Source organism: Lactuca virosa, chromosome 1, assembly GCF_052849685.1.
Source record: "Lactuca virosa cultivar CGN04683 chromosome 1, Lactuca_virosa_CGN04683_v6, whole genome shotgun sequence".
Classification (NCBI taxonomy): Eukaryota; Viridiplantae; Streptophyta; class Magnoliopsida; order Asterales; family Asteraceae; genus Lactuca; species Lactuca virosa.
Genome location: NC_136426.1, coordinates 160,197,186 through 160,221,567, shown reverse-complemented (window position 1 = coordinate 160,221,567; position 24,382 = coordinate 160,197,186). Strand labels below are relative to the sequence as shown.

Below are 24,382 nucleotides of genomic sequence, written 5' to 3'. Positions count from 1 at the left end.
TCCATTACCTTTTGCACACCTTCATTTCTTTCACTAAGTTCAACATCAGTTAATGGCCTCGACTCCGCACAATCTTCCAAGAATGTTATTCGAGATTTCAAAGTCAAAATCTCAAGGTTTTCCGCCTTATACTTTACATTACTCCATTTCCAAAGTGCTTGTTTTAAAAACTTGAATTTCGCCAATAGTTGCCCGAGTAGCATAGCCTCTAAAATTGGACCATGTCATGTGAACTACTTCATCAATTCGATCTCTAAGTAACTATTGGGGACCATTTAGCGACATAGAACCTAGCATCTATCACACAGATTATCTATTATCTATTAACAAATATAAAGGGTAAAATATTCAAGGTATAATGCACCAACAAGAAAATAATTTGAAATGATGTAATAAGAAGAAATAAAGTTACCAAACTATTTATTGAATTTTAACCCATGATACTGTAAACAAAACTTTTTCTGTTTCAAATATTACTCACATATGATGTGTCTTTTTGGTAATTTTACGTCCTTGAAAACTGTGTTTTTACTATGATGAGTTACTGGATCAATCCATGTAATTGCATACTGAAAAGATCAGCTAAAGCGCAACGAACATCCATCTGAAACAAACCCATTCATATTCTTTTAGTGAAATGTCTAAAATACCCTTCTTGTAGAAGAAGGGGGGAGTGAGAAATGTTAGTTACTACCTGGTCACAGCATACGAGCTTAGTGATCAAAGGGTAGAAGCTTTCAAGGTGTCTCCTGAATATCTTGTTGTCCATTGAGCACATACCCTTAAGCACCTAAAAACACACACAGAGAATATACCATTGTACTTTCAATTTTTTTTTATTTATATAGATATTATACGTTCAATAAAAGGGTTAATATCATAAATGGGTAACAAACTATCTTTTTTTTTTCACAAAACACCATTGTTTTAAATTCTTTTAATGGTATTTTGTGAACAAAAACAAAATAGTTCATTACACATTTACGCTACTTTTTTAACACAATGGTGTTTTGTTAAAAAAAACAAAAACAAAAAAACAAATAGTTCTTTATCTATTTATGACATTAACCCTTAAAAACCCCAATTATAGGACATAAAATTGCTTTATATTTGGGTGGTATTGTTGTAATAATGCAGATTTTTCAAGGGTTAATCCAATAAAAAACCTTATAATTTGTGTTTTTTCCAAATTAAACTTCAACTTTATTTTTTACCAGAAAAAACCTTGTACTTTTTCATTTTTTCCAAAAAAAACCCTCTGACTTTGTCTTTTTTCTGAAACAAAAAAACCCTCAACCTTCTAACTGCTTCCAAATTAACCCTCAACTTTTTTAGTATTTTCGGAAAAAACCCTCACTTTTTACAATTTTTTTGGAAAAAAAAAGACTAAGAGCCAGATCAGAAAAAATGAAAAAATAAAGGGCTTTTTCAATTAAAAAAATATATTTGAAATTTAATCGAGAAAAAACACAAAATGTAAGGTCTTTTTTTAAATTAACTATTATTTTTTCCTATTTCTCAAATATATTTTAAATACCATTTATCCAAAAGTTGTCAACAAAATTCGTTTTTTCGTTGCTTAAACTCATAGTACATTTCAATAACACAGCTTTTAAAGATACCAAAATTGGTCCCTGTGGTATTATCCTAAAATGTGCAGTTTGAGTCCATTTTTTTTCATTTACACAATCAGCCCAAAATTAAAACTTCCATCCCTGTTATATCCCAAAAATTCCAGATTCAGTCCCTCGACGTCTAAAAAAACGACTCAAACTGCACTTTTTGGGATACCAGAGGGACCAATTTCGCAATCATAACTTTTAAGATACCAAAATTAACTTCACACTAATTTCTAAAAAAAAAAAAAAAAAGTACAAAATCAAAATACCTTAACAACAATAGGCGAACGAAGTTCAAGAACTTGATGAATCTCCATATTATTAGCATCTCCAATACTCGATTGAAAATCAGAAGCTTCTTTCAGCACTTGTCCACAAAACGACGCGAGCTTTTCTTCTGCATCGACTTTAACCCTATCATCATCATGATCATGATCATCATGATGATGATCATGATGTGGTGATGTTACAGAAGCTGTCTTTTGTAGCGCATCTAAGTAAATGGAAGTTCCTGTTAATTCTTGGCGAAGGAGGTTTAATGGAGGCCTGAATGAAGATAAACTAGTTTGAGTCAGAATGATTAAGTCGATTGTCTTCTGAATAGCATCTGAATCCCTCCTCCCATCACTATACCAATCTTTGATCACTCTACAAATGACGAAAATACCCTTACAAACTAAAAAGGAAACTTTTTTTTATTTTTCATGACATGGATTGTTGTGGAATAAGGAAAAAGGGTAAAAATGGAAATTTTTTTTTAATGTGGCTAACCTTTCGGGAGGAACATGTTGCATTCGTAACCTGAGGTTATTGTAGGAATTATAGGATGCTGCAAAGTCTAACATGGAGAATAAAATTTCAAGAATTGTAATCTTTTGATCACCCTTCAATTTGCTCCAGTATTTTTTCTGCATGTTTACCAGATATTAAATTTAAAAAAAAAAAAAAAAAAAAAAAAAAAAAAAAAAAAGTCACAACTTACTTGTAGTATTTGGGTTAATCCAAGAAAAGACCTTATATTTTGTGTTTTTTCAAGGATTAAATATTAACTTTATTTTTTTTCTGAAAAAGACCTTGTATTTTTTTCATTTTACCGATTTGGCCCTTTTAGCCTTTTTTTTCCCAAAAAAAGTTGTAAAGTGTGAGGGTATGTACGGAAAAAACTAAAAAAGTTGAGGGTTTTTTTCGGAAACAGTTAGAAGGTTGAGGGTTTTTTTCGGAAAAAAAGTTTAATCTCATAAAAGACTTTATATTTTATGTTTTTTCCAGATTAAAACTCATTTTTATTTTTTTTCATGGCAAAGACCTTGTATTTTTTTCATTTTTTCCAAAAAAACCCTCAACTTTCTTTTTTTCGGAAAAAAACCCTCAACCTTCTGAATGTTTCCAAATAAATCCTCAAGTTTTTTAGTTTTTCCTGAAAAAACCCTCACATTTTACAACTTTTTTGGAGAAAAATGACTAAAAGGGGCCAGATGGGAAAGAATGAACAAATGCAAGGTCTTTTGATAAAAAAAATAAATAAAGATGAGGTTTAATCTAGAAAAAAACACAAACTATAAGGTCTTTTATGTAATTAACCCAAAAAAAAAAAAAGACAAAGTTGAGGTTTTTTTCAGAAAAAAATACAAGATTTTTTTCAGAACAAAAAAAATAAAGTTGAGGTTTAATCCGGAAAAAACACAAAATATAAAGTCTTTTATAAAATTAACCCTTATTATTTTACTAATTTAGCCAGTTAACTACTTTCTGTAGTAATTACTAAACCATTGTACTTTCTTTGACAACTTAAAAACCATTTTCACTGAAAAAGGTTAAAAAAATACAGAAAAGTGAGATGTAATTTTATGTCATTTTACAATTTAGCCACTGAACTATTATTTTTATCGATTTTGCCACTAAACTATAATTAAAGGGTCTGTTTCTCTATGGGTAATGATATCTATCTAGATAAAGTGTTGTATACATAAATTGTCTGAATGAGATTAAATGACCATTTTACCCTTACATTCCAAAAAACAAATTTCACATACCTGAATGATATCAAGGGCTCCTAATAGTAGCAATTGAGTTATGCATTTGCTTCTTATTGTTCCCATAAATGGACTTTCTTCATCAAATTCATTCTCCTCTTCATGAGCCTAAAGATTACATAAATTCAATTTGGATTTTGGAGATAATAAATAAGAAGTCAAAGAGTGAGTCAAACCTTAGATGGGGAAGGTGGAATTAGGGCATCCAAAATCTGGTTTTTAGGTTTAGAAGTGAAACTTCTAACAAGAAGACTATCCTTCATGTTTCCCATTAATCTTTGACCTACTGTTCGAGTCCTTTGTAAACTTGCTCTTTGAGGAGATTTCTCAACATTTTTGGATGAAGGAGTTTGACTTTGACCTAAAAAATTAAAAATAAAAATGTTTTTTTTTATGAATAAGATAATATTATTAATCTTTTAAAATGGGATTTGAAAGTTACAACCTTCTGATTCTTGTGGATCTGTTGATGGTCTGTCATCTTGATGATCTTTTCCCACCATTAATAAATTTTTATCTGTCAAATATAATTAATTTATTATTATTATTCTACCTTCATTTGAAAAGGAGAGATTGAGAAAATAAAATAGCAATGTATTTTCATTTTTGTGTGAATTAAAGCATCCTAGTTTCATTTCTTTCTATAAGAGCATTGTAATTACTATCTTTTTCTTACTATAAAGGGTTAATAGGATAAAAGACCTTATATTTTGTGTTTTTTCTTGATTAAACCTCAATTTTATTTTTTTCCCTGAAAAAGACCTTGCATTTTTTTATTTTTTCCGATCTGACCCTTTTAGTCATTTTTTTTCCAAAAAAAATTGTAAAATGTGAGGGCTTTTTCGGGAAAAACTAAAAAAGTTGAGGATTTATTCAGAAACAGTTAGAAGGTTGAGGGTTTTTTCGGAAAAAAAAAGAGAGACAAAGTTGAGGGTTTTTTCGGAAAAATGAAAAATTCAAGGTCTTTTTCAGGAAAAAAGATTAAGATGAGCTTTAATCTAGAAAAAAAAAACACAAAATATAAGGTCTTTTATGAGATTAATCATCTAGAAAAATTGTTCTTTTCATCTTTTGACATGAAAGTCCTTAAGTTTGTCAAAAATTGTCGGTTTTGTCCTTGTGACGATTTTTTGTTCGTTTACATCCTTAAGTTTTCCAAGTTTTTTCATTTTTGCCCTTTTTACCTGTAATAGTAGGTTTTCATGTTACCATTAGATATAATTTGCAAAAAAGCCCTTAAGTTTACAAATCTTTTGCAAAAAAAAAAAAAAAAAAAAAAAAAAAAAAAAAAAAAACCTTAATTCGTATAATATGAAAAATATTCTTAGGGTAAAAACATAAAAGATTTGTAACGTTAAGGGTTCTTTTGCAAATTATATTTCATGGTAACCTGGAAACCTGTTGTTACAAGTAAAAGGAGTAAAAACGAAAAAAATAATAATAATAACTTGGAAAACTTAAGGACATAAATGAATAAAAAATCATCACAAAGAGAAAATCAACAAAACTTGACAAACTTAAGGACTTTCATGTAAAAATCCTTTATTGTAATTTAGTGCAAAGTAGAATGTTGTAATAGGAAGAAATGAAAGTATAATGCTAGAATATTAATAAATAAATCAATAAAAGTACATTGCTATTGTCTTTTTAAACTTTAGAAAAACTCACCACTAGTAGAAGGAGACATAAGAGAAGGACTACTACTACTTTCTGATTGAACTTTCAAACCTCCATCCACAATCGAATGACTCTTTGTACTTTCAAGGCTCAAAGCATTGAGAAGCTCAAGGGGTTGAGTGGTGTAAGAAGCATCCCTATTAAGTTAAGTCAGTTGACACAAGGGCAAATATGTAAAATCTCATATATATCAACATATTTTAGCTTAAAAATGGCTTGAAAGTAAGAAGAAGCACCTTATGCTCTTCAACAAGGTATCCCAATCAGCACCAATGAATTGGTGTCCTCCAACTTCTATAAGATGAACAAGTGCTCCAAGTGATATTGAAACCACGGATTGATCCGTCTTTTTCGCACAATCTACTAGTAGATTTAGCAGTGGAGATAGCATGAAACACACCTCCTACATCACATGTATGAGGGCAAAATCGTAAAAGTACACAAACTTAATCCTATAACTTTCTCTATCTTTAAGTAAGTCATTATTTCTATATTAAGTCAAAAGGAAACACCCATACATAGAGACTGTTTCTTTTTTCGACTGGATGAGCAAATGACCATTTTACCCTTATGTTTAGGAATTATGTTGAATTCAAAAACAGTCCATTTCCTCACTTAACCCATTAAGACATGCTTTACTTTTTCCCAATTAAGTTTATGTTTCTTTTCTATACAGGATAAACCATCTGAATGAGACAAAAAGACCATTTTACCCTTACATTGCAAAACAAATTTCACAATATTCATTAACATTAGTGTCTTCTAACATTAAGGGAGGTTTTAAGGCTTAACCCATGAAGTCATTCTGTCAAAATTAAGTCAAAAAGAAACATTACCATAGTGTTAAAAAGCGTTGTTTTCTTTTCTAGACAGGATAAACCGTCTGAATGAGACTAAATGACCATTTTACTCTTACAATGCAAAAAACAAATTTCACAATATTCATTAATATTAGCATCTTATAACATTAAACCTATGTTTTAAGGCTTAACCCATGAAGTCATTCTGTCAAAATTAAGTCAAAAAGAAACATTACCATAGTGTTAAAAACTGTTATTTTCTTTTCTACACAGGATAAACCATCTGAATGAGACTAAATGACCATTTTACCCTTACATTGCAAAAAACATTTTTCACAATATTAGTGTCTTATAACATTAAGGGAGGTTTTAAGGCTTAACCCATTAAGTCATTCTATCAAAATTAAGTCAAAAAGAAACATTAAAATGGTTACATAATACATACCTTATAAAATGTGTTGAAAAGGTTACACAACAACTGAAGAGAATGAACACTAGTTTCACGAAGCCACCCATCTTTCTTAAAGCCTGGAGATTCTTTTCCAGCATGTCTCACATGATCAAAAATAGGAAAAAGAACTCGGTGGAAAATACTTTCCCAAAATGTTGGAGTAAAATGGCTTCCTCTTTCATTCAACAAATCAAACAAAACCTCAAGTGCACATTTGCTGACCTCATGTCTAGGGTCAGATGTTAGGTCAGATAAACCAGCCAACATTGGGAACCAATAATGCTCAGTGATATCATAATTTGTATCCATATTTGTATGAATTGGTTTTAACTTTCCACCTGGTATGAGTCCCTATAAGAAGATTATAATTTATAATTGGATCTTATTGTCTTTGTGTAGATTTAGAAGATGCATATTTGAATGTTCAATGCAAAAAGGGAAATCAATTTTGGTTATGTAACTGGATTTTAGTGTCTTTAATAGTAGGGATAAATGCAAGAAATTGCAACGTATGTAGAGTACTTCATTTATTTGTTTATTATAAGGATTGATCTCAAAAAAGACTTGTGTTTTTTTCGGATTAAAACTCAGATTTATTTTTTGCTTGAAAAAGACCTTGTATTTTTTTCATTTTTTCCGATATGGCCCTTTTAGTTTTTTTTTTTTCCAAGAAAATTGTAAAATGTCAGGGTTTTTTTCGAGGAAAAGTAAAAAAGTTGAGGGTTTATTTGGAAGCATTTAGAAGTTTGAGGGTTTTTTTGGAAAAAAAAAATACAAAGTTGAGGGCTTTTTTGGAAAAAATGAAAAAATATAAGGTCTTTTTCAGGCAAAAAATAAATTTGAAATTTAATCTGGAAAAAACACAAAATATAAGGTCTTTTTTTAGACCTAATATTTTATGTTTTTTCTGGATTAAACCTCAATTTATTTTTTGCCTGAAAAAGACCTTGTATTTTTCATTTTTTTCCGAAAAAGCCCTCAACTTTGTATTTTTTTCCAAAAAAAAAACCATCAACCTTCTAAATGCTTCCAAATAAACCCTCGACTTTTTTACTTTTTCTCAAAAAAACCATCACAATTTACAATTTTTTTTGGAAAAAAAAATGACTAAAAGGGCCAAATCGGAAAAAATGAAAAAAATACAAGGTCTTTTTCAAGCAAAAAATAAATTTGGGGTTTAATCCGGAAAAAACACAAAACATAAGGTCTTTTATGAGATTAACCCATTTGTTTACTATAGCATCTTATCTTTATTTCTTTCTATTACAACATTATACTTTTAGTCTTATTAAGACTTTGTATTTTTCAAAGCACAATGTTGTAATAAGTAAAAAATGAAAGTAGAATACTATAATAAACAAATAAATGAATATTAAAAAAAAAAAAAAAAAAAAAATACAAACCTCTGCAAGTCGATCCTCACATATACGAAGAAGTGCAATTGCTTTCAAACTGATTCGATGAGAACTTTTACTATTTGCAAAACTAATTAAGCAATTGACACAATCCATAAAACAATCACCAACAACTTGATCAAAGTGCTCCAATATAACTGTAAATTTCTTTAAGTTAGATATGATACACTAAAAAAAATAGGGTTACATAACATACTTTCACTTATTTGTTTATTATAGATTTTTTAAAGTACAATTATGTGATAATGATAATAAAAAAAATTGACAAGGATCAATGCTATAAATGAGTAGATTAATATAACAATATTGTAATAGAAAGAAATAAAAGTAGGATTCTATGATAAACAAGACCTTGTAGTTTGTGTTTTTCTGGATTAAACCTCAAATTATTTTTTTCCCTGTAAAAAAAATTGTAAAATGTGAGGGTTTTTTCGAGAAAAACCAAAAAAAGTTTGAGGGTTTATTTGGAAGCATTTAGAAGGTTGAGGGTTTTTTCGGAAAAAATGAAAAAATACAAGGTCTTTTTTAGGCAAAAAAATGTTTTTGAGGTTTAATCCCAAAAAAAACACAAAATATAATGTCTTTTTTCAGATTAACCTATAAACAAACAAATGAAAGGTATTGCATATTTGCATTTAGCTCACAATAATATGTATATTTTGGGTATAAAAAAGAGCTATGAAATCTCAATTTTTGGGAAGTCCCATGAAAATTGCAACATTTCAATCTCTTGAAAAGTTTTAAGTTAAAATTACCTATTTGCCCATTGTCATCATTGACAAAAACTAATGATTTTCATTAGGGTCCACAAGATATCTTCTTTTGTTATTATTATTCCACTCCATTATAGATACTTTATAAATCATCAAATGCTCTCCTAAAATTATGGAATATATATATAAAAAAAAAAAACATCAAAATACCTTGTTCTACATTCTCAAAAGCACTTTCAACAATTGATTCCAGCTCATCACTAGCAGCAGCTGTAAAAACCATAAACACACTTCTCCAGCCAGATTTAATGCTTCCAACTTTTAATTTTGTCATCTGTTTCAAAAACCAATAATACCTTCAAGCTCCTGTTTCTTTTTGACTTAATGGACTCAATGGAAAAAAAAAAAAGACAAATTTGCCCTCATGATTTATCTATACCTGAACAATGCAATCGACAATCAATCTCCTGATTGATTCAGCTCGAGTGATTCGCATTAAAATAACAAAAGGTTTCAAGATATCATTTTGGAATGTGAAATTAGCAAGTTCTTCACGTTCCAAATATTTTATCCCAAGTTGTCTTAAAGAATCAATGGCATACATTGCAATTTTCTCATCATGATGACTTCCAGCAGCAATAAAATGGTTAGAAAGGATATACCATATTCTAGCCCATACCTGGATTTATAAACATTTTCAGTCATTAAAAATTAGTGAAAATAAATACATATATTCTATTCATTACATCATACTAAAAGTTAACAAGAGAACTGCTAAATGATTTATGCAACTTCTTTCTAGCTAAAAAGAAGGGTTAATTGTAAAAAAGACCTTATATTTTGTGTTTTTAAAACTCAAATTTATTATGTTTTTTTCATTTTTACTATCTGGCCCTTTTAGTTGTTTTTTTCTAGAAAAATTGTAACATGTAAGGGTTTTTTCGAGAAAAACTAAAAAAGTTGAGGGTTTATTTGGATGCATTTAGAAGGTTGAGGGTTTTTTCGGAAAAAAAAAATACAAAGTTGAGGGCTTTTTCGGAAAAAATGAAAAATACAAGGTCTTTTTCAGACAAAAGGTTTAATCCGGAAAAAAATAAATAAATAAATATAAAATATAAGGTTTTTTTTTAGATTAACCCTAGAAAGAATGCAAAACTTTCCACTTTGGGTGATCCCCAAAAAATTTTCAAGGTTTCCTTTCTTGCCCCTTGGTGAACTTTCCTTGAAAAATCTTGATTATGCTTCATTATTTTTTTTAGGGTAAACTACAAATATCATCCCTATGCTTAAGTCAAAATTGCATATTTCGTCCCTAAAAGTAATTTTTCACTCGGACCATCCATATGGTTTGGTTTTGTTTCAGTTTCGGTCCCTGACCGATATAAAATGACCATTCTGCCCTTATCTGATTTTTTTTAAACTTTTTTTTAATAATTTGTTTATTATCTATATTGTTTATTCCTATTGTCAGCTTACTAGATAAGGGGGTGGGGTAGGCCCATTTAATTTGAGAAAAGTTATAAATAATAGGGTTAATCTCAAAAAAGACTTTATATTTTTTCATTTTTTCCAAAAAAGCCGTCACCTTTGTATTTTTTCCCGAAAAAACCCCTCAACTTTTTAAATGCTTCCAAATAAACCCTCAACTCTTTAAGTTTTTCTCGAAAAAAAACCCTCACGTTTTACAATTTTTTTTGGCAAAAAATGACTAAAAGGGCCAAATAGGAAAAAATGAAAAAAAAATACAAGGTCTTTTTCAGGCAAAAAACAAATTTGAGGTTTAATCTGGAAAAAACACAAAACATAAGGTCTTTTTTGAGATTAACCCTAAATAATAAACAAATCACAAAAAAAAAGTATTTTAAAAAATCATATAAGGGCAAAATAGTCATTTCACATCCATCACGTACCAAAACCAAACCATAGGGACAGTCTGAGTGAAAAATTTCCTTATAGGGGACGAAATATGTAGTTTACCCTTTTCTTTATTTCATCTTTTTCATTAAATACAAACACTTTTATAAAACTATGTATCAAGTAAATAAAATTTTGTAAATAAAAAAATAAAAAAAATTATTACCATGCGAATACGAGCCATATTGTAGTAACTAATCTCCACAAGTTTCTGCAAGCTATAAATACGAGGTGGAGTCTGCTTCAATTCTTCAGCTGAAATGTTACATAAAGCAGAAAAAAATTCCACCACAGATTCACTAGGGAGTTGAACACTGTTTAAAAAAACTTGCTCAGCTGGTTTCCCAGCCAAGTCTTTAAGTGAATGGACAATTGTGTCCCTGGATATTTGGTTAGATCCATGCATAACAGTAGCAGTCATAACAGGGTTAGATGTGGTATATTCTAGCCTTGATATGCATTCAAGAACTGCATTCCATGTATCTTGAAGTGTATCAGGCTCTGAATCACATAAATCTAAAAGAGTTCTTAATGCTTCAACGTTTTTACTCAGCATATCTCTTGGTGCATGTAAGAAAGTGAATCTGCAGTTGTATAAATAATTACTTCAGTTGTAAATTAATTAGCTTTTAAGAAATGAATCTTTACTTGATTTAAGGAGAATTGAGAAATTGAGAAATGGAATGGGGCCCACAAAATGGTAAATGGTATGAACAAATAACATAGTTTTTAGGAAAAAAAAAAAAAGCAATGTACTTTGCCTACAGATATGATCAAAAAATAAATTTTAGCATTTATTTAAATCTAAGAAAATTCCACATCATGGGTGTTTGTATACATGGCAGGTGATGTGGACGATGAAGTGGCAACAACCAACACCATGTCGAAACTGAAAATATGTTGCAATTGTGGTTAAAAGTAAAGTACATTGCCCATAGAATTGAGATTGTGGGTCCCATAAACTTAATGTGCTGAGAATTGAGTTGGGGCCCATGAAATGGGTATGGAGGGTAAAATGGTAAATGGTAGGAAACAGCAACGTATTTGCCTCTTTTACTGATATGATCAAAGATAAAGTTTACCATTTATTCAAATCTAGGAAAATTCCACATCATGGGGTTTGTTTTGTTTGTATACGTACGTGGCAGGCGATGTGGACAATGACATGGCAACAACCGACGCCATGTCATCATTTATTCAAATCTAGGAAAATTCCACACCATGGGTTTTCTTGTATACGTGGCAGGTGATGTGGACGATGACATGGCAACAACCGACGCCATGTCATCATTTATTCAAATCTGAGAAAATTCCACATCATGGGTTTTGTACACATGGCAGGTGATGTGGAAGATGACATGTCAACAACCGACGCCATGTCATCATTTATTCAAATCTGAGAAAATTCCACATCATGGGTTTTATTTGTTTGTATACGTGGCAAGTGATGTGGACAATGACATGACAACAACCGACGCCATGTCATCATTTATTCAAATCTAGGAAAATTCCACATCATGGGTTTCATTTGTTTGTATACATGGCAAGTGATGTGGAAGATGACATGGCAACAACCTACGCCATGTCATCATTTATTCAAATCTAAGAAAATTCCACATCATTGTTGTTTGTATACATGGCAGGCGATGTGGACGATGACATGGCAACAACCTACGCCATGTCATCATTTATTCAAATCTAAGAAAATTCCACATCATGGGTTTTGTTTATATACGTGGCAGGTGATGTGGACAATGACATGGCAACAACCGACGCCATGTCATCATTTATTCAAATCTAAGAAAATTCCACATCATGGGGTTTGTTTGTTTGTTTGTATACGTGGCAAGTGATGTGGATGATGACACGGCAACAACCGACGCCATGTCATCATTTTTTTAATAGGTTTCAGTAAGTAGGTTGCTATTTCTCAAAATCTACCCAAAAAAAAAAAAGATTATATTTAGTATTTACCTGACTAATGAAGTCAAAAAGGCATATCGCATGGTATCCATTCTAAGCACATGTGTAATATAAATTCCAGCTTTAAAACCTTCCATACAAAGAGCAACACGTGCCTTAACTTCCTTTTCCTCCATTGTAACAGAAAATGTAGCAAGTAAAGGCCACCCTACAGCTTCAACCATAGGCTTTATAAGCTCAATCCTTTGTGAAGTATAAAAAACACCTCTTTTTGCTCCTTGAATCCTATATATCTCCTGTGTTTTTCTAATAATACCTTCACTCTCACTTTTATCAGATAAATTCCTCAGTTTTGGAAGAGCTAAATTCAAAATACCAACAATGCCCCCGCCTTTTTCTTCTGTTTCTGTCTTTTGTTTATTGCTTTTTCCAATTGTAACATTTTCGTCTTTCATTTTGATCTCTTCTTTAACTATGGAATCGTATATTTCTTCAAGAAGATATGTTGGAGCACATTCTTCAGGGTCATTTGTGGCATTCATGCGCACAAAATCAGATTTTGACATTTTAGGCCACACCATTGGATTATGAGCATCTGTGTTTAACATTATGACTGCATATGCAAGAACATATGCAGTATCTGCAGACTTGAAAAGACCTGGATTATCTGCACAATATCTGCAACAATGGCAATATATTCAAGAAAACTTTTACTTTCAATTATTTGTTTATTATTGCAGTTTACTTTGAGAAATTACCTAATTACAACATTGTACTTTCAGTTTTTTTTTCTTATTGAAACATTGTGTTTTTAGTTTCTTACTTTATTAAGGTATTGTACTTTGAAAAATGGGTTAATCTCAAAAAAGACCTTATACTTTGTGTTTTTTTCCCGATTAAACCTTAAATTTATTTTTTGCCTGAAAAGGAATTTGTATTTTTTCGTTTTTTCCAAAAAAGCCCTCAACTTTGTATTTTTTCCGAAAAAAAAAAACTCAACATTCTAAATGCTGACAAATAAACCCTCAATTTGTCTACTTTTTCTCGAAAAAACCCTCCAATTTTACAACTTTTTTGGGGGTTTTATGCAGAAAAGTCCTATTATTTTGAGAAAAATTTTGATAAAGTCCTAAAAAAAATTTGAACTGGAAAAGTCCCGATTATTTAATTTTACACAATAATCTATCATTTCCTGTTAAAATAAAAATAAGAACTTTTTCGTTAATTTTGGCAAAATATTTATTAATCTGGACTTTTCTGTTCAAAAAAAAAATTAGGACTTTATCAAAAAAATTTCCCAAAATAATGGGACTTTTCTGCATAAAACCCATTTTTTTTTCAAAAAATGACTAAAAGGGCAAGATTGGAAAAAATGAAAAAAATACAAGGTCTTTTTCAGGCAAAAAATAAATTTGAGGTTTAATCTATAAAAAACACAAAATATAAGGTCTTTTTTGAGATTAACCCTTGAAAAATCTACCAAAATTAAAACATTGAAATTTTCATTTTTTTTTCTTATCAGAACATTATACTTTGAAAAATCTACCCATATACAGAATTGTAAATTGCTATATACGAATCTTGTCTTATATAATATAACAATATAATATGAATCTAAAATCAAACAAAAAAAATAAAAATTTATATTACCTTTCTGCATATTTTTCCATTATTCGATCAATCTTTTGTGCTTCTCCAGGAAGTCTAAACCCTTTAAGAAACTCACGAATAGCTGTATGAAATTTCATTCCAGAAAAATTCATGGAGTCAACATAAGCATGCATTACAGCAAGAGGAAAGTCTTCATGTTGACCCAAGTAATCACCAATCATAGCCTGAAAGTCAACTCTTTCATATTTACTTATGTTTAAACCTTAATTTTTACAAAATAAGAAGATGTACCTTATCCAAACTGGATGTGTTTCTGAGAAAAAGTGCAACTGCAACAGGTGTATTGTCCACTAACCTATTTGCTGTGAGAAATCCAATTCCCCTTGCAGGGTGTCTGTTGAACTGTATTTTATATATGATAGAAATAACTCAATAAGTTTTATTGATTTGTTTATTATAGCATCCTACTTTCATTTCTTCTTATTACAATATTGTACTTTGAAAAATCTTATATAGTTGGGTGGATTTTTTATATATAATGTCTAAAAAAGAAAAAAAAAATGGAAGTACAATGTTATTAATGTGTATATAACTATATATTTCAAAGGAAAATGCCTTAATAAGAAAAAAAAATGTAAGTACAATGTTGTAATAGAAAGAAGTGAAAGCAAGATGTTATAATACAGCATTTTCATTTTTTTTTTCGGGTTAATCTCAAAAAAAAAAAAAGCCTTATATTTTGAGTTTTTTCCGGATTAAACCTCAAATTTATTTTTTGCCTGAAAAGACCTTGTATTTTTTTCATTTTTTCCAATTTGGCCCTTTTAGTCATTTTTTCCAAAAGAAATTATAAAATGTGAGGAGAAAAACTAAAAAAGTTGAGGGTTTATTTGGAAGCATTTAGAAGGTTGAGGGTTTTTTTCGGAAAAAAAAAATACAAAGTTGAGGGCTTTTCAGAAAAAATAAAAGGTCTTTTTCAAGCAAAAATTAAAATTTAAGGTTTAATCCGGAAAAAACACAAAATATAAGGTCTTTTTTGAGATTAACCCTAAGACATTATATTTTATAAAATCTACCCAATTATAGCATTTGAGTACATTTTTCAAAGTAGGATGCTATAACAAACAAATCAAAAAACGTATGTTGCTATTTCTTGCATTTATCTCTATTCCAAGAAAAGACACATGTTTTGAGACCAAATTTTTTCCAAATTGATAGCATTTGTTATTCAGCTAAAAGGGTATCATATATTTTTCTCAAATTCACAAGGAATCTAGAGTTACTTTAAACTTCAAAAAAAGCATTTGAACAGAGTATCAAAGATTCAAATACCTCAGAGATGGCTGCTTCCATGGTGGATTTTTGAGCCTTAACTTTCTCAAAATTACTTGTTAATCCATTGCTATCTTTTGCTTTTGAATCACGAGGTGTCACATCTCCATGAACAGATTGTCTATCTTTGTCTTTATTCTGCTTTGATTCTCTTCGTAAACTCTCCCATTCAACAAGTGATTTCAACACATTCACAAGGCACTATAAAAGACCAAGGGCAAAACCGTAAATATATTAAATGTTTGATAAGTTTGTAGCATCAATTGTTTCAAACCTGAAGTGAGGATCCTTTAAGTGTTCCAGTTTGGATAGAGTTAACATTGTTAGGATCCAAATCTTGTGTCCCTTGAGCTATTTTGGAAAGAGTTGTAACCTAAATTTTAATGAAAAAAAAACACCATTTAAGAACAAAACACATATGCAGAAGTTAATAACTGAATAATTTATAATCATAAATCATAATACCATTCTTTCAAATGAATTAGGAGCCTCAAAATCACAATCATAGTTCACATATAAATCAATAAGCAACTGAGGATCCTTGCAAATCTTCTCTAGCATCCTGTTATATAATAAAATCATGAGTAACTTACAAATGTGGTCCCTTTTCTTTCTGATTTTTACCGTGTTTGATCCAAAACTGAAGCTTTTTTTCAGTTTTGGTCCTATTTCAAGGTTTCATGATCAATTTTGGTCCCTGGGACCTTGAAACATGGACCAAAATCGGTATGTAACTTTGAAATAAGGACCAAAATCAGAAAGTCTTAGGGACCAAAACCGATATGAAACCTTGAAATAAGGACCAAAATTGAAACTTGTTTCAGTTATGGTCCTTATTTCAAGGTTTCATATCGATTTTGGTCCCTGAAACCTTTAAATAAGGACCAAAATTGAAACTTTTTTCAGTTATAGTCCTTATTTCAAGGTTTCATATTGATTTTGGTCCTTGAAACCTTGAAATAATGACCAAAATTGAAACTTTTTTCAGTTATAGTCCTTATTTCAAGGTTTCATATCGATTTTGGTCCCTGAAACCTTTAAATAAGGACCAAAATTGAAACTTTTTTCAAATATGGTCCTTATTTCAAGGCTTCATATCGATTTTGGTTCCTGAAACCTTAAAACAAGGATCAAAATCAATATGAAACCTTGAACTAAAGACTAAACCAGAAAGTCCCAAGGACCACAACTGATATGAAAACTTGAAATAAGGACCAAAACTGAAAAATATCTCAATTCTGGACTAAACACCATAAAAATCAGAAAGTTTACAAGGACCATTTTTGTAATTTACTCTAAGTTCCTTTAGCAAATTAATGGAGCTTGATCATCTCTATTTAGAATCTCATATTTCAAACTTTGGTTTGTTATAATTCTGTGAATCTGAATATAGTAAGCAGAAATTATACCGAATCACCATTAATTTGAGATTCAAAGGACATTCTGAGCTATCCAAAGGTCTCAAAACAGTAAGAGGGAAGAAGATGCCAATTTCAATCTGAAAATTGATATTAAATCATGTTGATTGAAGTGAATCACAAAGAGATGAATACAACACATAGAACAGTTATATGTTATAACTTGCCTTAAGTCCTTCCCTAAATCTCAACAAAAGCACTGAAAAGATCCCAGCTGCATACTGTAAGAAAAAGGATACACATCATTTCCAAAATCCATAATAGATTTATAAATGAAACAAAATAAGAAAAGAAGAATGGAAATTGAAGGTTGAAAATTTTCCTGAAAGATTGTTGAAGATGTTGAAACAGATGCCCTCAATAAAGCATATGATAAGTAAGCTTTGACCGAGTCAATGAAAGTGAAGTTCTTAGTAAATGAGTAACTAACACCCTCTAACAAGCCCTGAAAAATCAACAATTTGATGCTATAAGGAAGAAATTGATGGAATTGTGTTTATATTTATTGCATTAAACTTTATCAAGAAAGACAAGTTATTAGTAATTAGCTGCTGTAAATAACCTGTAGAAGTTCAAGAGATAGAATTCGTGTCTTTGTGGTGAATGCATCATTATCTTCTTTCATACTCATCTGTTTTTATAGCATAAATCAAATCAAGAATCAAATTTTAAACGAAAAAAATCAACAATTTGATACATAAAAATTACAAACCTTGCAAAGGGTGCGAAAAACAAGTAATGCATCACGTTCTGCAATGCTCATGCTCTCAGAATCAACCCCACTTAAAGAATATAAAGTTCAAAGGATAAATTAGAAATTACTAATTGATATGTTATTATTGTAACCAAAATATATAAAAGTTTTCATCATACATATATATATATACATACCTAGTCTTTCCATCATCTTCAAGTTGCACAGCCTTGTCAAGAGCTGCCTCCAATCCCTGTAAAACAAAAAAGTCAACCATCTTGATCTTGATCTTGACTTTCACAAGATTTAAAAAATAAAAAATAAAAAATAGGGACCTTTATGTCATTTCCACCAGCAAGATTCTGAAGCTCTTCAAGGGGTGCAATAGAATTGCTGTTGGCAGTTGGAGTCAACATTTGGCTATCATCATCAACTGATAAACTTTCTTGAACTCTCATGAATGCATCACTTTTTTTGTTTATAGGTGAATCATCTGAAGACACCTAAAATTCAAGAAATACAGTTATAAAATAAATAAATAAATAAAAAGTGTAGTGGATAATGTATAAAATAGTAATGAACATAAATTTCTAGAGTACAAACTGAATCGTTGTCCATTCGCCTGAATACTATGCTGATCATTTGAGTTAACATAGCCTTGGATGTAGCTTGGTTGACAGGACTTTTACTAAAGAATTTGAAAAGAAAATTTATTAGTTTAATACTTTAATTTGCCAAAGTGGAATAAACATTTAAATATAAATTAATAGTTACCTGTTAAGAGCAATATTATAGCACACTCTAATTACTCCCATCAATGGTTCCCCATGAACTGAAAAAAAAACAAAAATGGTATTTCAAAAAGGAATTTATAGCAACCTGAAGTGGCAGATTTGAATGCTTATGTGGCATATGATGTGGCATTGTCATTGTGTTTGATTCTTTAACTAAACATTTATAAATTGAAATTATAGATTCTTTTTTGTAAATTGTAACAATGACATGATTCTTGCTAATTAAAGATTCATTTTTTCAAAACAAACAAGAAAATGATAACAGAAGTAAATAACAATAGAAGAATAATAAATTAATAACATTAATAACAGAATCCTTTCAAGCATTTAAAAATTACCTCTGAACTTGGCAGAAGATACTGCAGTAAGTAGCACTTTCAAGACTTGAAGAATTGTACTACATGAATGCATACAAAAGTTGTCATAAAAGTTTTAAAGTATTTGAGAAAGTGAGAAACAATCAAGTAAAATAAATGAAAAGAAAAAAAAAATCGAAGGATATACCTATCAGGTGAGTTATTATCAACACAACTACACACCATGTTCAATATGTCTGTAAACAATGGAATATTTTTTCCATCTTCTAAACCAGCATCACCTTCTAGATGATCATAAGCAATGAGTTTCTGCATTTACAAAATGTTTGTTTGAATATATTTATAAACAGATATTTTGTTTCATTCAAATACACTAATCACAACTTTCCATAAACTTGTATGCAATATAATAACAAAATCTCTAAAGTGTGAAAGATCCTAAACTTTCTGAAACAAAAATGTTAGTGAAACACATCTATAAAGTATAAGTGGTTAAACCTCAAAACTGTCAAACATATATAATGGTTTTTCTCTAGTTTCCCTCTATAATATCATATAATTAAAACTACAAGAACTAAATAGAAAACAACATACATGAATACAATCCAATGCAAGTTCAATAAGTTTTGGATTCTTGGTTTCAAATGCAAGTCGAAGTGGATTAAGAACAAGTTCCAATTGAGCTCCTTCCAAAGCACATCCAGCATTTGCCAAAGTCTTTGTGATGCCTCCACTTGAATCATTTGTTTCTGACTCCACTTCACTTCTTGGAGTCCCATCATCACTGCAACAAAGCTCCATTTTGATAAATGAAACTAATGTTAATTAAGTTCATATTACAAGATCTCACCCTCTCAATAAACAGACATGTGAAGCCCCTTTTTCATGCCTAATATTATGTATACAAGTAGTTATAATTTACAGTAGGCACCTCTTATCATTAGTTGAAGGTGATTTGTTGCTATTACTTGATGTTGCCTCTTGATTGGTTGCTTTTGAAGTATCTGGAAAAGCAAGGGGAATAGAACAATCAATGTTTGTTTCATACAATGAAGCTAAATCATGGAAGATTACCAAAACTTTCACAAAATGTACAAGGTCTTACTTCAGAATATAATATTTTCATGGCTACATTCTCATAACATGAGTATTCAATGAGAGTTGCAGATATAAGTATAACATTTAGTTTTCAATGCCAAACATAAATAAGTAGTTATTGTGACTTGAAAGTTGAAAATTGAAATCACTATAATCAGTTTAAACACACATCCAAACATCCCCCAAGTCGCTATTTATGTCAATTATATAGAGTTTTCATTTCATCAGTCCCATTTTAGGGTGCCATTAGAGAGGGATAATGTAATTTTGGGTCCATTTATAGATAAAAATGGTACAAATTGATGGAAAGCTTGAATTTTAGAACGATATATCATCTAAATTAACCTTAATGACAAGTACTATAAGATAGCATAAAGCTGATTTATAATCTGCACGAAGCCAAACACAAAATTGTGTGAAAGTTTCGTTTGAAAAACATCAGGTTCCATGTCGATATAAAATGGCAGTTTTTCATCAAATAATGCTGGCTAATAGAAATTCCATTTAATGTAACACATAAAGCGGCTAACGAATTACAGACGTTGAAGCACACAGTGAATTTCATAATCGGGATATGCGTATCTCGAAGAAATCTAATAGATGAAACAAAAACAGAATAGAAATACAAACCTAGATAAGAACGGATTGCAGTCTGAATAGAATTATACTTTTTCCCCGAACATTCTTTGAGCATTGATTCAAATGCCCGAGTAAGAAAACCTCCCGCAGCACCTCCAGCCATTTTGAATGCTGTGGATTTTTCAGGGAATGGGAGGTCGATAAGTTGAGAGATCTGAATGAAAGATCATGAGTGAGGATCACTCTCTCATGCTGTGAGATCCGATTCTTGTTCATGGTGGAACAAATCAAATTAAAGAGTGAATTACAAACGTCCCCTTTCCTGTTAATTTGCAGTTTCGGTAGCTTCGATATTTGCTCTGTTTTGACATTTTTCAAATGAGAATTTATAGCTTCTTAAATATTGCATAAAATGAGTGAATTGCATAAATCATCCTTGGATTTATACCTAAATCACAAGAATCGTCTCTTGTTAGAAAGTCTGTCTATTTAAGTCATTATGGAGCAATATTTTGAATTAGATCAAACGATTCAAGGAATCTTCACGTTTTAATATGTGATTAATTAAAAGATTTACATGTGATGTTAGTTTAATTTCTTTGTGGATTGTTATTAAAAGGAATTTTGACTTTATTGGCTATCGAAGTTTTAAAATTGTCACCTTTTGCCCACTAAAATTCGATTAGTATTAATTAAGTCCTTAAACTTCCAACTTTGTCACCATTAATCCATTGAGACATTATATAGGAGGTTCAGCAGTTTATTTTTCTATGTACATGTCGCGTAGGCTAATTTTGACCGCCTTCATCCACGTGTTGTCCACATGGAGTTTAAACTTATTTTTTTTATAAAGTTAATTTTATTGGGACAAAACTATGAAAATTAGTAAACATCAGGGACCAAACCTGTAATTTACTCTTTTGATTAGAAAACCATCGACTTACCGCTAACCACTGTCATCTTCTCAAACCACCACCACAATCAACATCTAACTATGATTAGAAGTTATTCGCTAATTTCTTCTTGAAACCAACATCAATCAACGACGGATAAAAATAATAATAATAATAATAAACTCACTTTCACTCTCGTACAATTTTCTCTACGTTGATTTGAACGTGTTGTGTAAGTGTTGTGCAGTCGTTGGTTGGTGGTCCCTATAATGTTTCTACTAGTGACGTCCGTAGAGAATTGTGGTTGTGTGATTAGTGTTCAAAAATAAATATCAAATATGATTGATATTTATGAGGTTTTGAGTCTTACGTAGATTTGAGTCTTACGTGGATCTGAAGTAAATATTTATGAGGTGCTTACCAAAAGTTTTGAGGGTTCCAAATTGTTTTTCCTTGTATTTTGAAACTTTGATCTTCCTTAAGTTTTCAGACAATCTCCAAGCGCTTTAGTCTATCGGCTACCATATCCAAGTTCAATTGTGCACAGGGGCGGAACACAAACATCAAAATTGGAGGGGCCGAAACCAAAACATAAAAAATCATATACACAATTTTCTTTTTTGTTTTTCTTGATTGATTTTCCATGCTAATATACACTATATACCAAATGTATCTAAGACTTAAAAACAATATAATAAAATAACAATTCCAAATACATTTTGCAATCTATTAATATATTTTTAATTCAGTAAATGATGCAATTGATTATACTAGATCGACAATTAACAATTTAACCAATATTAAAATAATATATCAATTAATAAACACATTTTATCAAACAAAATCTTTCTAAAATTCTAATTCAATTTTGTTAGATGACCTCGATTTAGAAAAAAAAAAGTATCTATCTTTTTAGATTATAAAACTGAATAGGTTAAATAATAACATATAACAAGGAGTTGTCAGTCTACTTTTAGCTTTTCAGATTTTTTGTTTTCAAAGACAACTATTCATCTTCGATTATGAGTTATGACTTGTGAAAGAAAGAGAAAAAAATAGAAAGAAGTTAAGAAAGAGAATGAGAGCGTACAAGTTTTTTTCTCCGGTGGAGAGAGCCATGTGCCTGAAGGTCGCCGGTCGGAGAAGTTGGCAGGTGTGACAAATGCCATAGACAATATACGGTTAGCACATGGAGGTGAGCATAAAGGGCACGAACGGCGGCGGTGATATTTTCTTGTGAGCTTGGCAACCCTTTTCCCAATCGCAACAAAGATTTTTTTTAGGGTTTTTATCATCCCAAATATCAACAACTAGTATATCTCTGAATAGTTATTTGTTTTTTTATTGCTTTAGTTTCCTACTTAAATGATATCCTAATATGGTTTGAAATTTTCAGTGATTTTCGTGTTCCTAGTTAAATACTTATATAGTTTCTTAACTTATAAATCTCATAATCTTATATATATATATATATATATATATATATATATATATATATATATATATATATATGCCTAGGTTATTCTATTCAAACTAATTATTGTATTATTGTATGCATAAATATGGGTCAATCATTTTACTTATTTTAAGAAAGTGATTAATACATATTATTGAATTAAAAATAATCGAAAAATACCATCTAATTTAACTAGAAGGGTATTTTAGTCAATTAACATAGATTTAATAAAGGAAGTTTGCATATTTTAAGGGATCATAGATTCTATTAATTTTAAAAATCTGATTTTACGAATTATTAGGTTTTTAATTCGGACATTCTGACAGAATATGTTTGAATATATTCAAAAAGTAAAAAAATTCTTGAACCATAAAATAATAAAAATATTCTTGAACATATTTTTCTTGTAGAATAACAAATTCTCGAACCAGCAATTGAAAAATTAAAACAAAAATTATATTAATTCTTATAGAATACATGTAACAATTGCTAAGAATTACATTTATTGTTATAGAATAAAACTAAAACACTTTCAAATCGGGAAAAAAAACATCAAAATCTAACAAATACACTAATTTATTCTAAAAGAATAATGTTGCTAAGAGGCGTCGTTCAAATTTCGTGGTCCGTTCTTCAAGCATCAACTTCTGTGGAAACAAATCCAATGAATAAATTAGTGAGAAAAAATCTATATTCCATTCCAGCATAATTGGAATTCGTGATTCCATTCTGATAGAATTGGAATTTATTTACCAATAATTATATTAAATCGGGGCATTCTAACAAAATATGTTCATGATTATCATAAAAAAACATTCTTTTCTGATAGAATACTATAAACGAAGAAATACCATTCAGTTGAAGCATTTTAGCGAGCGCTTGGTGTGCATCAAAACAACTTTTAATTTCGGATGAACAACATACATAAATTGTTCATACCACACCACCCCCAAATCACTACTTCTAAGAAACAGAAGTTGACGCAACTAGAGGCTGCTAAAACAAAAAAAAAAAAAAAAAAAAAAAAAAAAACTAATTTCTTCCTTCTTCATTGATTTCCTGTGAATCAACAAACCCAAATTCCCTTCATTTTCATTGATTTCCCAGCAAACCCAAACACCCTAACGATTTCTATTAAACAAACAAACAAAATCCAAAAAGAAATTTTTACATGTGGTTGATTTGGAACTGCCAAAACAAGGAAACATCGTGATCTTCAAGCAAACACCACCGAGGTCCTCACCTACGACACTTTTGGTCCCTGATTTCGTTGGTTCGTAGTGAGATCGTTCGTATCATGAGATACACAAATTTGATTTTGACCTTTTGCTTGACTGGCACTTCAATTCCGAAAATGTCCATTCTCGTGAGAAACAGTTCCGAAATTAACTTCATATCCCCTCAATTCCGATTGCCAAATCGTTTATTACCATAAGAACGGTTCAGATTTTGACCATTTATTTCCTTAGTTCCGATGAATATCCAATCTAATTCCGATTCGTACCATTTATCAACACGATTCCGATTTGAGCAGCTAAACACTTTTTACTTGATATCAATATTCAGAAAAGAGACATCCAATTTTAGTTCCAGATAAAAAAAATGATTCCCGAAAACAAAAATTATCACAACCATATCAATCGAT

The 24,382-nt window shown here is 30.2% G+C and overlaps 1 protein-coding gene across 1 annotated transcript; it reads right to left on the bottom strand.

Moving 5' to 3' along the window:
• Window positions 1-392: 392 nt before the first annotated feature.
• LOC145160609 (brefeldin A-inhibited guanine nucleotide-exchange protein 5-like) lies at window positions 393-20,741 on the bottom strand. Its single transcript, XM_079079884.1, has 34 exons — window positions 20,440-20,741; window positions 19,643-19,715; window positions 19,306-19,495; window positions 18,899-19,020; window positions 18,733-18,791; window positions 18,375-18,432; window positions 18,204-18,288; window positions 17,936-18,103; window positions 17,798-17,853; window positions 17,619-17,688; window positions 17,469-17,537; window positions 17,232-17,351; window positions 17,074-17,130; window positions 16,898-16,986; window positions 15,954-16,050; window positions 15,763-15,861; window positions 15,489-15,689; window positions 14,448-14,558; window positions 14,196-14,380; window positions 12,597-13,223; window positions 10,789-11,206; window positions 9,148-9,387; window positions 8,919-9,042; window positions 7,984-8,132; window positions 6,575-6,931; window positions 5,566-5,732; window positions 5,321-5,466; window positions 4,098-4,169; window positions 3,829-4,013; window positions 3,653-3,760; window positions 2,391-2,527; window positions 1,889-2,165; window positions 695-790; window positions 393-604 (listed from the first exon to the last, which is right to left on the bottom strand). Exons 1-34 carry the CDS (start codon window positions 20,549-20,551, stop codon window positions 542-544), a joined length of 5,187 nt encoding a protein of 1,728 aa, XP_078936010.1. The 5' UTR covers window positions 20,552-20,741; the 3' UTR covers window positions 393-541.
• Between the last annotated feature and the right edge of the window lie 3,641 nt (window positions 20,742-24,382).